Here is a 16,234-nt window from a genome sequence, read left to right as displayed (position 1 = left end):
GTAGATCTACTCACTTATAAAGACTTATGAAATAGATATAAAAAGGTACAAGACTTAGAAAATTGTTCACTCATTTATTATTATCTTTAACTATATTTGAAAAATTATTGACATGAAGGTAAGAATGTGTTTGTATGTATCCATCTCACAATTCGATTAAAGAAGAATGAATTTTCTCATACACCAAAAGAAACAAAGAAGGGTTTTTTAAGAACAAATCGACCTTTTGTAAGAACATAAACCATAATATTATTATCATCTTTAATATCTATATATTATTCAAAATGATAAATTTTCATATATAATCATCTTTATTTAATTTTTCAGAAGGTCAATATTATAAAGAATATGAGAATTAAAGTCAAAATTCATAGGGGCATAAGTAGTATTTTGGTGTAATGATATAATAAATAACCATTCCATTATTACGCTATGTCATTACAAGTAATATAAGCTATGTCAGGAACATGAATTTATGGTGAAACCGAGTAGCATGGAAACATTAATAATAACTAACTATCTACCATATTCATAACATAACATGATATGAATACCCAACTGCAATACCCATTACTTGTACAACTACTGTAAGCTATTAAAACATTAAGACAGGGATGAAACTATTCATGTGTGTGTGTTTCCGTAATATAGGGATGGAATTCAATTAAATAAGATGTTGAAACAAATATAAAAAATGCAAAGGAGTTATAAATAAAAAACACTCGAATATATATATATATATATATATATATATATATATATATATATGTATTATTTGTAGTAATATTTTCCTGAAAATGTTATTATAATTTGTATAATATTTCTAATAATGTAACTAAAAATAATTTTAAAAGTATTAAGTGGTCTAATGAAAGAATATACAAGTTTCTTTTCTCAGGCTTGATGCGCAGACGTCTCCAGAGATTGTGATTTTATATGGTTATATGACATTAATCTTACACATATAAGACATTTGACATTACTTCTACACCAAAACCTTAAACTGATATGGTGTTATGAATTTTTATTCTTATATAGTGTTTAACTTTGTGATTCTATATGGTTATATGATATTAGTCTTACATATATAAGACATTTGACACCACTTTTATACCAAAATATTAAGACAATGATATTATGTATTTTTATTCTTATATAATATTTAATTTTATCTATTTTATCTAATATAGGACTTTTTAACTCACACTTTGACTATTCCGACCTAATACCCTAGACTCAACAACCAAATTACATCACAGCTTCCTCTGTTTCCTATTGGTTTTCCTTAAAATAAATTGTGACAGAGTAATTATCAACACGTACGATAAAAACCTAAAACATCAGGAGTTTGGTTTCTGAGCATTGATAATATAAGAATTTGTTATGTTTGAAAATTAATGTAAAAATAAAAGACGAAAATATTTTGTACGAAAAGCATGTGTTGAAGTTCAAATTGTATTGGTGGTAAATGTAGTGCCGTAGTATACTGGTTATCTTTTTTCATACACACACGTCAACGACTGAACCTGCAAAAGTTTGAAAAAGAAGGTACCACGTGCATGTGTTTCATCCATTTGTTTCTGCTCTTCTTTTCATTCAGACTGCATTCATTGCGATTCATTTATTTAAATATGCATATATACTCTTTTCCTTTTGGGTTGTCATTACAAGTTACTTACAATTTCCACCAAACTTAACAATGTAATCTATTATAGAAAGTTTTAATCTTTATATTAACAACTTAGTTTAGTTGGGGTGTTATTCTGAGATTGTGAACGCGTTATAGGAGCGAATCAGGTACAGTGGAACAGTGTGATGGGTAGGTTGGTAATTTCCTGCGACTGTGATGTGTGAGAGATGAGTTTGTTTATAGCGCGGTCGTTAAATTTGTTTGAAAAAAAGGGTGAAAAATGTAGAGTGAACTGCAACTAACAAATTAAGAGGGAGACGCTATATCTTCTCCTCATTGTTTCAAAAGCACATTCTCACCATTTTCATGCTTTCACCGTTTTCCTTTCTCTTCTTTAACTACGCATCTTGCTGCAGCTCAACAATTTTCAACTTCGATTTTCCTTTCGTCACCTTCTCTTCTCTTGCTGTTCGATTTCAGATTGCGTTTGCGCAGGTGAAGAAATGCTGCTTCGACGTTTTATTTTTTCATTTTTTCCTGCAATTTTATTTCGCTTTTCAATTGATTCTTTTCGGAAGTTGTCTTTCAACTTCCGCATTGTATTTTTTCCACCCTACCGAGGCTAAAAGCCTTCTCCGTTGTTGTTTGTTTAAGGCTTATGAATGTTATCATCATCATTCAGATTATTGTTGTCTTTGTTGATTTGTTAGTATTTATGATAATTATTTATTTATTTATTTTAAATTTGATCTAGAGTTTTGTTTGTTCTGAAAATGTGAATTTCTTTGTGTTTGATCCATAATAATAGATTAATGTTTATTATCTGAATGAAGCTCGGATATTAATTCGGGACATCTAGTTCCAATTTTAACCGTTTCTTCTTAAACACGGCAAAATTCGCGTCAGATTAACGGTTCAGCTATGAGGGCACTTTGCCATTATGGTTTTATTTTTAATATAAAATTGTTTCTAATTTATGTCATTTTTGTTTGGATTATCTTTTACATGCTACATTTAGGAGAACAAGAAGACAATTCTACACAAGAGAAATAACTGGGAATTTTAGTAAGATAATTACGTCCATTCAAAATTTTCTTTTCTTCTGGCAATACCATTTCGGATATTTTATTCCTATATTTCTCAGCACACCAAGTTGGTGAAGAATTTCCTGCAAAATTTGACTCCCCAGTCTTTGTCGCCGTTGGTAACTCTCTAAAACTAATTCTAAAAGTTCAATGTTCCATGTGAGGGAGAATTTGACAGTCTGTTCTGTGTCTCGGGGAACATCCCAGAAAACTCCAATTTTTCCATTAGAATACGTAGAGACCGTATTTTTGTGTAAAATTATAGGAGCATGTCACGCTGGTCAATTATTACTTTTGGCCCCTCTCTGGAAAATTTTATATTTGAAACTGCGTAGAACAAAATCATTCTTTTTATTTTTATTTCTTCTTTATGGAGTTGTAACTTTTGATTATTTTGTAGCCGCAGATAATGATTGGGGGTTGAAAGCTTTGGTGGCCCTTGTGTTCCATACCATCCCAGCAATAGTACAAAACAAAATTCAGAAAACAACTTAAAAAGTAATAAAATAACTGAACGTCGAAGTGGCCTTTTGGGGTGCTTTGTATTCAGGACATGATCTCATTGTCAAACTGGGGGCATTGAAGTTTTACAGAGAAAGTAGAGGAAATGGGTTCCATTGCAGAGGAGGCAATGCAAGGCTCAGCAGGCAGTGAGGAGAGGATTCTTGTTTCTGTTCGTGTGAGACCTTTGAATGAAAAGGAGTTCTTAAGAAATGATCTGTCTGAATGGGAATGCATTAATCACACAACCATCATGTACAGGAGCAACCTTTCAGCTACAGAAAGGTCCCTGTATCCAACAGCTTATACATTTGGTACGAAGAGGCTAATCTTACGAATCCATACGTAGATTTGCTGATGTTAGGTTTATGTATGAATTGCTTATAATCGAGATGCAGAATGCTTAGGGCTGAAAACATTTTTGATTGAAAAATAAGTTAGTGGAAGCACCGGCTTAATTTAATTTGCTTCATACAGGGCTACCTGGGTTGTGAAATTGTTGGGTGTTTTGAATGGTTTTCATTTATAAGATAAGGCCAAATGAATTAACTTGGAGAATGTGGTGGGAGTCCATCATAATTGATGTTGGTGATGCTAGTTGATGAAATTTTTCGGGGTTTTCCATCAAAGGCTCTATCGGATCTTTGTTTAGTCAAAGTTATATAAAAATGTCATAAATCTGGTCGTTTCTATGCATTGAAATAGAAGGCGGTTCATCGTTTTTGTCATTTAAACAATTCTATTAAGACCATACTCATGGCTTTAATTCCATTAAATAAACATGGGTTAAAAGCTGAAGTTGACTCCCTCTCTTCATCCACCTTGATTTTTTTTTTTTCTTTTTTTCTGTAGATCGAGTATTTAGTATTGACAGCGATACAAGGCAGGTGTATGAAGAAGCAGCTAAGGAAGTTGCTCTTTCAGTTCTCAGTGGCATCAACTGTGAGTTTGTTTCCCCTTCATCGCCTTTCTTCCTTCATAAGAATAAACTTCCTTGGAATTTCTATATTGGCTTATTTGGTCTTTGATTAACTATTTGATCAGCAAGCATTTTTGCATATGGACAAACAAGCAGCGGAAAAACATACACCATGAGTGGTATAACAGAGTACGCTGTAGCAGATATTTTCAACTACATTGAACAGGTAAATGAAATATGAACTCTTCGATTAATCACGCATTGCCTTTTCATTGTCAAAACCCTATATTGATTGCATTTTTTATTTTTCACAGCACATGGAAAGGGATTTTGTGTTGAAGTTTTCGGCATTGGAGATCTATAATGAATCTGTCAGGGATCTCCTTAGCGTTGACAGTACACCTCTCAGACTTCTTGATGATCCAGAGGTAAATATCTTCATCAGATTTTTAAAAAAGCTGGTGCTTCTACATTGTACTAACAGTTTGTAAGTTAAACAGAAAGGGACAGTTGTTGAGAGACTCACGGAGGAAACTGTAAGGAACTGGAACCATTTTCAAGAACTCATTTTTTTCTGTGAAGGTAAGGACTAAGGAGGTTTACTCTCTATCAATTTTTGTTTTCTTTTAATTTTTCTCATACTACAAATTGAGCTTTTGCCCAGCCTGAGCTGACTGCTAAGTTATCATAAAATTGATTGGATATTTCAGCTCAAAGGCAAATAGGGGAGACCGCACTGAATGAAGTGAGCTCCAGATCTCATCAGATTCTTAGACTGGTACGTATGTTCATATTTTTGTCCAAGGGAAGAGAAGTTTGTAGGTCCTCATTGCTAAGATTCCTTAACTAATGTGATTCTTCAGACAGTTGAAAGTTCTGCAAGTGAATTTATGGGAAATACGAACTCCTTTGCCGCTTCTGTGGTACGACTGATTCACTCAGATCACAGAAAAATATAGAAGAATTACTTTTTTTTTATGTTGAAAGAACAGTAATTGAAACTAAAAATCTTTTCCCCGGGTACAGAATTTCGTCGATCTTGCTGGGAGTGAACGGGCATCCCAAACTAATTCAGCTGGTACGAGGTTGAAAGAGGGTTGCCACATAAACCGTAGTTTACTAACTCTAGGAACTGTCATCCGCAAACTGAGGTTAGCTTATGAAGTTTGCATTCAATATTTATTTTACTCAACTAAATGCATACTGTCTCCACATACTTTTTGCCGTATCCAGAACTTTGCACCACAAGTTTTAAATAGCAGAGATACGTGTTGGATTTAAAGAGGTTGGAAGAGTGTTCATTTTTATAAACATATAGTTTTTTCGGCTATATGAGGTTTACTTTTCTTATAATGGAATATGGTGATTTCTTAACCCATCTTCAAAATTCAAATTTGTGGTGATTTTTTTTACCGATCTTTCTAACGGCAGAACCTGCAAAACTGTATTACATAAAAAAAAGGAAACCACCATAATGGTTCTGTCGCCTTTCTTTTCTCCATCATCTGTCATTTCACCGTTCACCTTTATGCATTTTCATATAGATTAACGGATCAGCTTTTTCTCTGTTTTTAAAGATATACTCTACTTGTGGTACAAAAAGATTATAGATAGTAAATATTGAAAACACATGAAAGAAACACAAATATTTACCATTTAATGCCCAAAACTATAGCGCACTACTTAATCGTTAATTTACATTATTATTATTATGCAATAATCATGCCAACTGATTCTGTTACAATTATTACTTTAGGAATTATGAAGAGAAGAAACTTTTTCGGACTTTTTTTTTTCATGAACTTACCGAATGCGTCAATATAATCAATATTTGAGATATTAAGAATCTTTTATACTCATTTTTTAGAAACACTGCCTTACCCTAAAAACAATTAATTTGATGGCAGCAAGGGGAGAAATGGACATATTCCTTTCAGAGATTCAAAGCTAACCCGCATACTGCAGTCCTCATTAGCAGGCAATGCTAAAACTGCAATCATCTGCACCATGAGCCCTGCAAGGAGCCATGTTGAACAAACCAGAAACACCCTTTTATTTGCTAGTTGTGCTAAAGAAGTGACAACCAATGCAAGAGTCAACGTAGTGATGTCTGATAAGTTGTTGGTCAAGCAACTGCAAAAAGAGTTGGCTAGACTGGAAAGTGAGTTGAAAATTTTAAGGCCAACGAAACCTGATTCGTCAGCATTGCTGAAGGAAAAAGATCTCCTAATTGAGATGGTAAGGATCAACATTCTCAGAACTAAGATTCGTTACGTTTGTCAAAGTAGAATTTCTTACGCTAGTGAAATATATTCACCATAATGTTACATCATGTAAGTGCATTTCCTTAAAAGGTAAAAGTAGATTGCGCTGTTTATAAGGTAGTAGGTTCCTTAAAAATATTTGTTACTAGTCCTGTAATGTTCTGCAGTTCAGGGTTTATTCCACACCTTCCCTGTTGTAGACTTTTTATTCTTAGACAACAACGGTCCCTGAAGTGCTCACAGAACAGCCAGTTTCAGTTGGTCTTTTTATGTACAAAAAAAATGCATTTTGGTGAGATAACTTCAAATGTTTTCCACTATTATGTATATTTACTGATCATTTACGCCCAATCAGAAGATGAGTTTTAGAATATATGGTGAATGAGGGCACAATAATTTCCTTAAGTCTGAGCTTGTGTTTCCCTTTTAAGTTCCCTTTTAAGCTGTAAATATGAATCTTGCTGTTCCTCTGTTCTTGCAGTTAAAGAGAGAGGTAATGGATCTGAGGATGCAGCGGGACCTTGCTAATTCTCAAATTAAGGATATGCTTCAAGTGGTTGGAGACGATACGTCCTCAAGTGAATTGGTATGAGTACTGTATTTGCTACTCTAAAGCATTAAAAGTAGTGATTGTCATTCTTTTTTAATTTATTTTATGTTCAAACCCAATATCCAGGACAGTTTGGGTCATCAGTATCCCAAATTACGTGTGCGAAGTTCATTTGACTTTGAAAATCGAACTACCGAGCCACCAAATTCGTTAAGTTTTGACTGCATTGAGAGTATCAGATCTTTTGATGCATCTCAATATTCGGATGGACATAGCAATAGTTCTGATGAGAACTATTTCCAACTCCCTGATTTGGAAAAGAGTCTTCCCGTAAGGATTTCTTCTCCTGTGCTTTCTGTTGAAAGTCTTGATGATGCAGAGAATGATTTGGATCAGAAAAGTGTTGAAGAACAGCACCAAGATAATTTAGAGGAAGGTTGCAGGGAAGTTACGTGCATTGGGTCAGAAGACACAATTACAAACACCCGTAAACATTCAAATTCAGCAGATAGAAGTAAAATTTTATACACAGAGTCTGTTGCATCATCTCCAACCGTCTCAGGATTAACCGAAGTTGGTAACAGAGACAAAGGAAATCCAGATATGTGGTCAGCTGGGCTAAAGGACATAATTACAAACACCCATAAACATTCAAATTCAGCAGATATAAGTAAAATTTTATGCAGAGAGTCTGTTGTATCATCTCCAACCGTCTCAGGATTAACCGAAGTTGATAACAGAGACAAAGAAAAACCAGATTTGTGGTCAGCTGGGCTAAAGGATAACAAAGAAATAAACAGCTTAGAAGAACGTTTTGTTGTTCCCTCTTCAGAGAAAATATCTCGATCGCTGACACAAAGTGGTGCATCTAGTTCTAAAACCGTGAAATTAACCAGAAGTAGAAGTTGTAAAGAGACTCTCATGAGAGATACATCTTCAGATTGGTTTGACCAAGAAGAAATGATTCAGAACACAACCCCAATAGGAACCGAAAAAGACTTCACTCGAGCACCAGAGGACCCTCAGAAGAAGACTTCGACACCCAATTATAATGCCAATTCTGAGAGGTTATCATGGGATGATCACGAGAATTCCCAGGAAAGTACTGCAGATATTCAGAATACGAAAACCTACATTGATAACGAAAGTTGTGACGATAATTCATTACCACCGGGAAAAAAGGAAAAAGATGATCTTGAAAGTTCAAATCTGCAAGCGAACCCCGAGGTATGCTTCTAGTTGTTCATCTTTCTTCCTTAATTTGCTTCTATGTGTCTTCCATTGATCCAACTATGAATGCTTCTAATCTAATATACCGATTCCGTTTTGTATTTTGGTCAACCATGCAAATGATGGTAGTAGCATGCCTAACCCTTTTTGAAATGAAAATTCAACCAATGATTCTGAGTCATTTTGCATGGCAGGTTCCAGCGAATGAATTGCAGTCCGATAATACTCCAAAGAAGTTCAAAGATGTTGGTTCGAACCCATTGCAATCTGAGGAAGAAAAACAGGTGGAATGGTCTTCAGAATTTAAGCGGCTGCAGAAACAGATTATTGGACTCTGGGATGCTTGTCATGTTTCATTGGTTCACAGGACTTACTTTTTCCTTCTATTCAAAGGAGACCCATCAGATTCTATCTATATGGAAGTAGAGCTCAGAAGGCTGTTCTATCTCAAGCAAACTTTTGCCAAAGGGAATCAGACTGTGGAAGACGGATATATCCTTAACGCTGACACAAGGTAAGACTTGAAGCATTAATCTTCTTTAAAAAGATTTATGAATTTGTATTTAAACAAGTTTCACGTTTTCTGTAATTACAAAACCTACAATACCTTTCTTTTGCAAACAGCCATAGGTATCTGAGAGCTGAGAGACAGATGTTGAGCAAACAAATGGAGAAGAAGCTGTCAAAATCTGAAAGAGAGAATTTGTATATTAAATGGGGAGTTAGTCTAAGTTCAAAGTATAGAAGGTTGCAGCTATCCCATCGCTTGTGGTCAAAAACAGATGACATGGACCACATTAGAGAGAGTGCCACCATTGTTGCAAAGCTGGTTGGTTCAGTAGAGCCAGATCAGGCTTTCAAGGAGATGTTTGGGCTCAATTTTGCCCCCCGGACCCCAAAAAGGAGATCTTTTGGTTGGACAACTAGTATGAAGAATATTTTGTAAGCTTTGATTGTCAAAGCAAATTATTCTATAGGAAGTTTGATTTGGCCATGTAAAATTTCCCCCTTTGGCTCCATTTAACATAGGACATTTCTTTTTTTTTTTCAACCTTCTAAAAACAATCTCATCTCTTTTTTATGTTTCTAACTTCAATTGCTGCTTGATTGTAAAGAGTTTATCAGGATTTGCAATTCCAAGTTACAGAGTTCTTTTGTACAATGTGCTTACCTAATAATTGAGAACTGCCCTTTCTGTGCATAGAAGAATGCATAGTAACTAGTGAACAATTAGTTTTTATAAACCTTTTCTCACATATCTCGAGTTTCACATTTGAAGAATCTATGAAGTATTCTCTAGACTCTGCAATTTGATGTAGAGACGAAGTTGTTAGAACAAGATAAGAAAATAATTAAGAAAACTTAAATTTGATTTAATTGCATATGACAAGTACGTGGTGGTGTTTATAAGTATAGAAAAGTCTATGCTTCCTAATTAAAACCTACCATGAGTTTTTTTCATACTATTTTCTAGTTAAAAGCTTTCTATGTTTTTGTATAGAACCTTCAATAATGATTTAATAAATTTATAATTTCAATCATAAAACATCTTTATCCCTTAATTTTGACATTTTGTTTTTTTTTTACATAGAGGTAAGGAATGGCTTGCTTGCGGAACTGAAGGTATGATCATAAGTTAATCTTATTTGGTGTTTGAGGTATCATCGATTTCAACGGAGATGGATTGCTCTTAAAGCTCATTCTAATGTTCTACGTTTTGGAGATAACACCTTCACAAGGAAACCATTCAAAATATCCAAAATGTCCTATCGAGTCACTAGGTATTTGTCTTCAAATTTTTTTCACAGATTGTACATTTTTCTAGTTTAAGAATTAAGGATGCTGATAACACTTGCATAGAGTTAAAGATGTTATTTAAATTTAGCTCAAATTCACCTACTAACATTACCTTAATCGTAAATTTAAATTAATATTTTTCTAAATCTAAATAAATGATAAGATCTTATCGTTGCCTTTTCAATTAATATCCAAGATTTGAAAAGAAAATAAAAACTTCTAAAAACTAACTTATTCTAATTAAAATTACAGTTATTTGAGCATATATTTGCAACATTTCTATTTTTCTTAATATTCTCTCCTAGTTTAATTTTGAAGTTTGAAATTTAGTTTTCGTTCTAGTTAGGGCTGGACTAAACTAAGAAAGTGGATTTAAGGGTATAAAATTTTAATGTTTATTTCCCTTATGTCTAGTGTCCATTTAAACGAAAATTTTCTCAAGTTTTTTAGGACCAGAAAATAGTCACAAGAATCTCATAATAACAAAAAAACTAACTAATCTTGTGTAAAGAGAACTAAATATTCACCGAAACATTATTTATTTATTTAAATCCCACTTGGATAGCATTATCTTCTTTCTCATATTATTATTTTTATTTCTTTTACTTGTAATTATTATCATTACTTTTTTACATGAACCATCTCTTCATTAAAGTTAATCTTATTCATCTAAATATTTATATTTTATCATCTTTAACTTTTGTTAATTCTATAACAGTAATATTAAACTTCCTTTCATGATTGTCATTAGGTAAATATTTCTTTTGTTGGAGGTGACATCCGTATTTTTGCTAACTAAAGTAGAGTTAAGTTATAATCTAATCGTAATATTTGGATTGTTATGTTCTTATGAAAAAAAAGTTACATTCTAATTATTACATATAACTTTTGGTAAGTCCTAAATGAATAACTTGATCTAACATTTCTTCATTTTATTCTCTTCTTGGACATCAAGCTTCTCTAGATAAATGCATCTTCATACTCTTCTTTTTAATTTTAAACTTTCTTTTTATATTTTTCATTTTCTTTGGATTCTCTTTCATCAAGTTCAAATAAAGTTTTTCCCTTCATTTGAACTTTAATGATGTTTATGTTGACTATATGTTTAACAAGAACTGCCAATACAAGTTAAGTCATTAGGCCTGAATCAACTCACTTTATGTTCGGTAAAAAAAAAAGGTCTAATCTAACCTAACTCATAAGATTTGTGGGATAAATGAGTCTATTGTAGAAAATATTGTTGAAATGATTGTAGTAAATAATAGATTTGGATACTTTAGCACGTTCATGTACTTAAATTTGAGTTTTCATTTCATTTCGTATAAAAAAAATAAAGTGAAAATAAATTAGATAATATATATATATATATATATATATATATATATATATATATATATATCGTTTACACATTTTATTTAAGTTTAATTACTCGTAAGGTACCCAGTTTGGGTCAAGGGTGTCAATCTGGTACCCAGCGAAAAAAAAGTTTCAATTTGGTACCCAAGTTATTTTAAGTGCATCAATCAGGTACATCCCGTTAGATTGTCAGGAACGGCGTTGAAATGGATAACGGATATGTGTCATTGAAAGAAGAAGACGTGTAAAAAAAATAATTGTACAGTGTGCAGTGGTGATTTAATGAAAGGTGAAGTCTAAATTTGCCCTAACTCTTAATAGTACCATATCATCTTCTTCTTCCTTTCCATTCGGTTGTAGGTTCAGAGTTGAAGAGGTGGCTTCTTGATTTGTGTCTTCTTCTTCCAATCAATTCGTCAATGTCTCATCTTCTTCTTCCTCTCCATTCGGTTGCAGGTTTAGAGCTGAAGAGGTTGCTTCTTGTTGTGTGTCTTCTTCTTCCAATCAATTATTCAATGTCTCGTAGTGAGGGTTGTCTGTGTTCTTCGTGGGCATCACAAAAAAATAGTGTCTCCTCCCCTATTGTTTCGTATAGGAGTGCGGGTGGAACCCAAATGTGCTATTGTGGGGAGGTTGCAGCGTTGAGAGTTGCTAAAACAGTTAAGAATTTTGGAAAACAATTTCTTGGGTGCTCTAACTACAAGGTATGAATTATTGTTTAAATTTTTGGTTTCCATAATGTTTGTTGGTGGTAAGCATTTTTGTGGGTTTCATTTCCTGTAACCAGTGAAGTGGTGGCAATGAAGAATCTAAAGGATGCAATTATTTCAAGTGGTTCAACGAAGACAATGGGAATGAAAGAGATGCAACCATAGGAAGACAAAGGAGAAAAATATATGCTCTTGAAAAATCAATTATGGTGTCTGAAAAAAGGATTAAGTTTTGAACATGGGTAATATGTTTTCTGGGACTAGTGAACGTAATATTGGTTTCTAAGTTGAGCAAAATTTTTTGATTTTGTTGTAACCTGGATGGAGTACAGTGGGTGTGGATGCAGTTTCATGGGTTGGAATGTTTGTATTTACGTTATGTTATTGTAATGGATTAAGATTATGGAATAAAAATAGCTTTGCAGTAAATTTTCCTGTCACTTTATTTGAACTATATTTGATTATTGAATGAAAGCACACAAACCGGAGCATCATATTCATCCAGCAATCATATATAGCCTTGTAATGAAACCACAAAAAACTACACCATGAAAGCACACAAACTGGATTACCATATTCATCCAACAATAATAAGGCAACCTGTGCATAATAAGCCAAAAACATTGCCATCCAGTAATAAGCCAATGTGTGCATAATAACCCAATATCACATTCATTGAATATTGTTCTGCTAACTCAAAAGATGGTAATTGATGTTCGTACCAAGTGGATGTTCAAAATACATAATGCTTTTCAAAATATAAACCAAAATACACCACCAGATTACAAAAGTTTCTTCCAATTTGATCTTCCAAAACACAACAGCAAATAAAATTTAAATTGACATAGTATTGCACAATCACGGATTCATTATTGGGCCCCTCCTGAAGGACATTTTTTCTCTGTAGGTTGCTGTTGTAGTAGACTGCATTTGATGGACTGCAGTAGTCTGACTTGCTTGTATTGGTAAAGTCTGACTTGCTTGTGTTGGAAGAGTGTGATTCTGTGGCTGAGACTTCTGTAGTCTAACTTGGTTGAGTACATTGAGTTGGTGGAATGGGCTGACTTGGTTGAGTATGCTCAGTTTGTAGAATGCTCTGGCTTGGTTGAGTAGGGTCTGCATCTGTGTTTTGTAATGTTCCAGATGGAGCAGTTTCTGCTGGTGCAGGAGGAGCATGTGGGCATCTTGTTCTTTTGTGGCCAATTTCTCTACATAACCCACATTTTTTACGGGTACCACCTTGTCTCAGTTGAGTGTCATCTTTCCTCAATTCCCAAGCCTCCAATCTTCTTTTCTTTTTCGGTCTTCCTGGCAAGACCCTCTTTGTTGGAGGCAAAACATCATTTGCAGTAGTGATCTCCCACAGATGAGGTCCGTTGACAGGGTATATAAGTGACAAACATGTCTTTTCATAAGTAGATGCAAGAAACCAATGTGGAAGGAAGTCTTCAGCATTCAAATTTAAAAATCTAATAGCAGTCAGCGCATGGCAGCATGGGATTGCTGTTATGGTCCACTTTCTACAGCTGCATTCTTGTTTGTCAATGTCAACCACAAATTGTTCTCCAATCATTGACCTATGACTCACCTCAAACAATCTTTGTCCTGACCAGCTGTTATGAGTGCAAAAAAATAAAGTGAATTGTGGTTTGCAAAAATAGGAGGCAAAAAATAAAGTGTATTACCTTGGAAGCCAATATTTAGTCTTTTTTGCCTCCTATTCCATTCTCTTCTTAATTCGTGGGCAGATTGTACCTTCAAATGTACTAATCTTCTTTCTATTGCTTGCCCATCTCTTCATGAGATAAATCCGAATTTCTTCCATCATACTGATAATTGGTTTGCTCCTTGCATCCAGAATTGTACTGTTGAACCCCTTAGACATATTATTCACCAGTGTAATACATGCAGGTCTGGCTGTAAATCTGGACCTAGACCAAAACCTACTTTGCAAAAAAAAAAATTGACTTTAAAAATAGTTCACACTATATACAATACACTACAGGAATCTTATTACAACATACCTTGGGGGATGGCTAACAAGTGTTTGAATGCGTCTAGATTAACTTCTTTAGTTTCCCTCATGACTACCTCTCATGCTTGAGGATGTGTGCAGTAGGTTGCTTTCCATAACAACAACTTCAGATTTTTTCCAGGAAATTTCTTCCTGAAATTAGAATAGATGTGCCTCACGCAAAACCTTTGGTCCACACCAGGTAACAATTCTTGCAATGTTGGGAGCAGTCCTTGTCAAAGTAATGTAAGGTAGTGCATTATTAAAAAAATAGCAGTTGAATAAGAATCTGAAAAGTGACAAAAAAAGGTCAAGAAACTTACTTTTTGTTGATCTGAAATAAATGTATAAGTGCAGCAAAGTTCAGGCCCACCAAGGTCTCCAAAAACCAATTCCATGTCTCCTTATTTTCAACCTCAACTACTGCGTATGCCAAAGGGAGCATCTGGTCATTTCCATCTCTTCCTACAATTGTCAACAACTCACCACCATATTTGCCCTTCAAAAAACAACCATCTACACCAATTATGGGCCTACAAGACACAAAGCTGTCTTTACAGGCCTTCAGACAGACATAAAGTCTTTTGAATATTGGGTTCCCCTCATTCTCTTCAACATGAACTTTTACAGTTGACCTCGGATTAGACCTTAAAAGTTCATTTGCATAATCATAAATGTGTTTATATTGTTCCCTAAATGATCCATCTATGTTTGTGTATGCCATTGTCCTTGCCCTAAAGGTCATAGACCTAGAAACACCTATATTCCATTTCCTTCCAATCTTGTTTTTCAAGGCAGTCAATTTAACACCTGGATTGTCCCTTAATGTCTTCTCCAACCGTCCACTCAACCATTTAGAAGTCATTAGTCTCACATTGAATTCACGACTACAAGTGTGTTTGTTTATTATTTTCCTCAATTGCCAAGTGCTTTGGGCAGCCTTGTAAGCACAGTAGGCCTACCACTTGCACTTACCCTTCGCACCTAAACACTTAACACAAATTCTTCTTTTGTCATTTCTAAATATTTTCAGCTTCCTCCCACTATGCACCCCATAAGTTCTAATTGCATCAGTGAAGTGTTCCTTTTCAGTGAAGTAAGTCCCAACCTCCCAGTTATAGTCATCCATATTTTTTGGTTGAGAAAATATACTAAAACTCCCATATCTATCTCTATCTTCATCACTTGTATCACTATCTAATGTTTTAGATTGCCATTCTGTATCAGAAAATCCTCTTTGGTCCACATGTTTAGGGTTGGGCTTTTGGGATGATGACCCTCTCACTTCACCAACCTTACCTTCTTTAATTCTGACTTCAAAAAGTTCATCTTCAGATGCATCATCTCCTCCAATAGGTACATCAAACAGACCATCATCTCCTTCAGCAGCAAATAATTCCTCCTCAGATTCATTCCAACTATGAACATCAAAATCTTCATCGCTCTCACTATTGCCCTCAGATGATTCCTCCTCAGACACCTTTGCACCTTCTACCCAACCTCTGCACCACCATCAACCTCTACAACACCATCCAACCCAACTTCTATAGCAGAATTATCCTCACCTTCAACCCCAACCTCTGCGCCACCATTATCCTCTCCCACCTTTGTAGCAGTTGTAATTCCACCATCATCCTCTCCCACCTCTGCAGCAGCTCTAATTCCACCATCAACCTCTCCAACCTCTGCAACAGCTCCAATTCCACCATCCTCTCCAACAGTTGCACCACCTCCTATCCCAACATCCACATCAACAACTAGAGCAGCTCCAATCCCAACTCCACCATCTACCTCTACAGAAGCTCCAACTCCAACATCTTCTCCTACCACTGCAACAGCTCCAACTCCACCGTCTTCTCCTACCTCTGCAACATCTTCCACATCAACTTCTTCATCAGCTGCAACCTCATTACCACCATACTCCAACAAATGAACTATCTGAGGTTCAGACACCATGTGCACAACAAAAAGATGCACTTGGCCATTGAGTATGGCAATATTCACCATATGGCATGCTCCTTTGTCATCACTTAGCAACTCTAACCTTCCTTCCAACACTGAACCTCCACCCACTGAATACCACATCTTTTTGACGTTCACATACCCCATTTCCTTCAGAATGGACAATATTTCGAAGTAGCTCCACCTATCTGGGTCACATGTAAGGGTATTGCTCTC

At 34.8% G+C, this 16,234-nt stretch overlaps 2 protein-coding genes across 2 annotated transcripts; one reads left to right on the top strand and one right to left on the bottom strand.

Moving 5' to 3' along the window:
* Positions 1–2,639: 2,639 nt before the first annotated feature.
* Positions 2,640–9,341, top strand: LOC114176707 (kinesin-like protein KIN-7G). The gene is made up of 14 exons (XM_028061834.2): positions 2,640–2,834; positions 3,116–3,530; positions 4,069–4,158; positions 4,261–4,361; positions 4,450–4,563; positions 4,636–4,717; positions 4,846–4,913; positions 4,999–5,058; positions 5,162–5,286; positions 6,043–6,373; positions 6,881–6,985; positions 7,076–8,176; positions 8,374–8,693; positions 8,804–9,341. Exons 2-14 carry the CDS (start codon positions 3,323–3,325, stop codon positions 9,123–9,125), a joined length of 3,027 nt encoding a protein of 1,008 aa, XP_027917635.1. The 5' UTR covers positions 2,640–2,834; positions 3,116–3,322; the 3' UTR covers positions 9,126–9,341.
* A 3,725-nt stretch (positions 9,342–13,066) lies between these two features.
* LOC114175462 (uncharacterized) lies at positions 13,067–14,921 on the bottom strand. Its single transcript, XM_028060220.2, has 2 exons — positions 14,380–14,921; positions 13,067–13,655 (listed from the first exon to the last, which is right to left on the bottom strand). The coding sequence occupies exons 1-2, from the start codon at positions 14,919–14,921 to the stop codon at positions 13,067–13,069; spliced, it is 1,131 nt and encodes a 376-aa protein (XP_027916021.1).
* Positions 14,922–16,234: the final 1,313 nt, after the last annotated feature.

Source organism: Vigna unguiculata, chromosome 3 (assembly GCF_037176805.1).
Source record: "Vigna unguiculata cultivar grain cowpea cultivar isolate G323 ecotype 2 chromosome 3, ASM3717680v1, whole genome shotgun sequence".
Lineage (NCBI taxonomy): Eukaryota > Viridiplantae > Streptophyta > Magnoliopsida > Fabales > Fabaceae > Vigna > Vigna unguiculata.
This window is presented reverse-complemented; position numbering and strand designations above follow the sequence as displayed.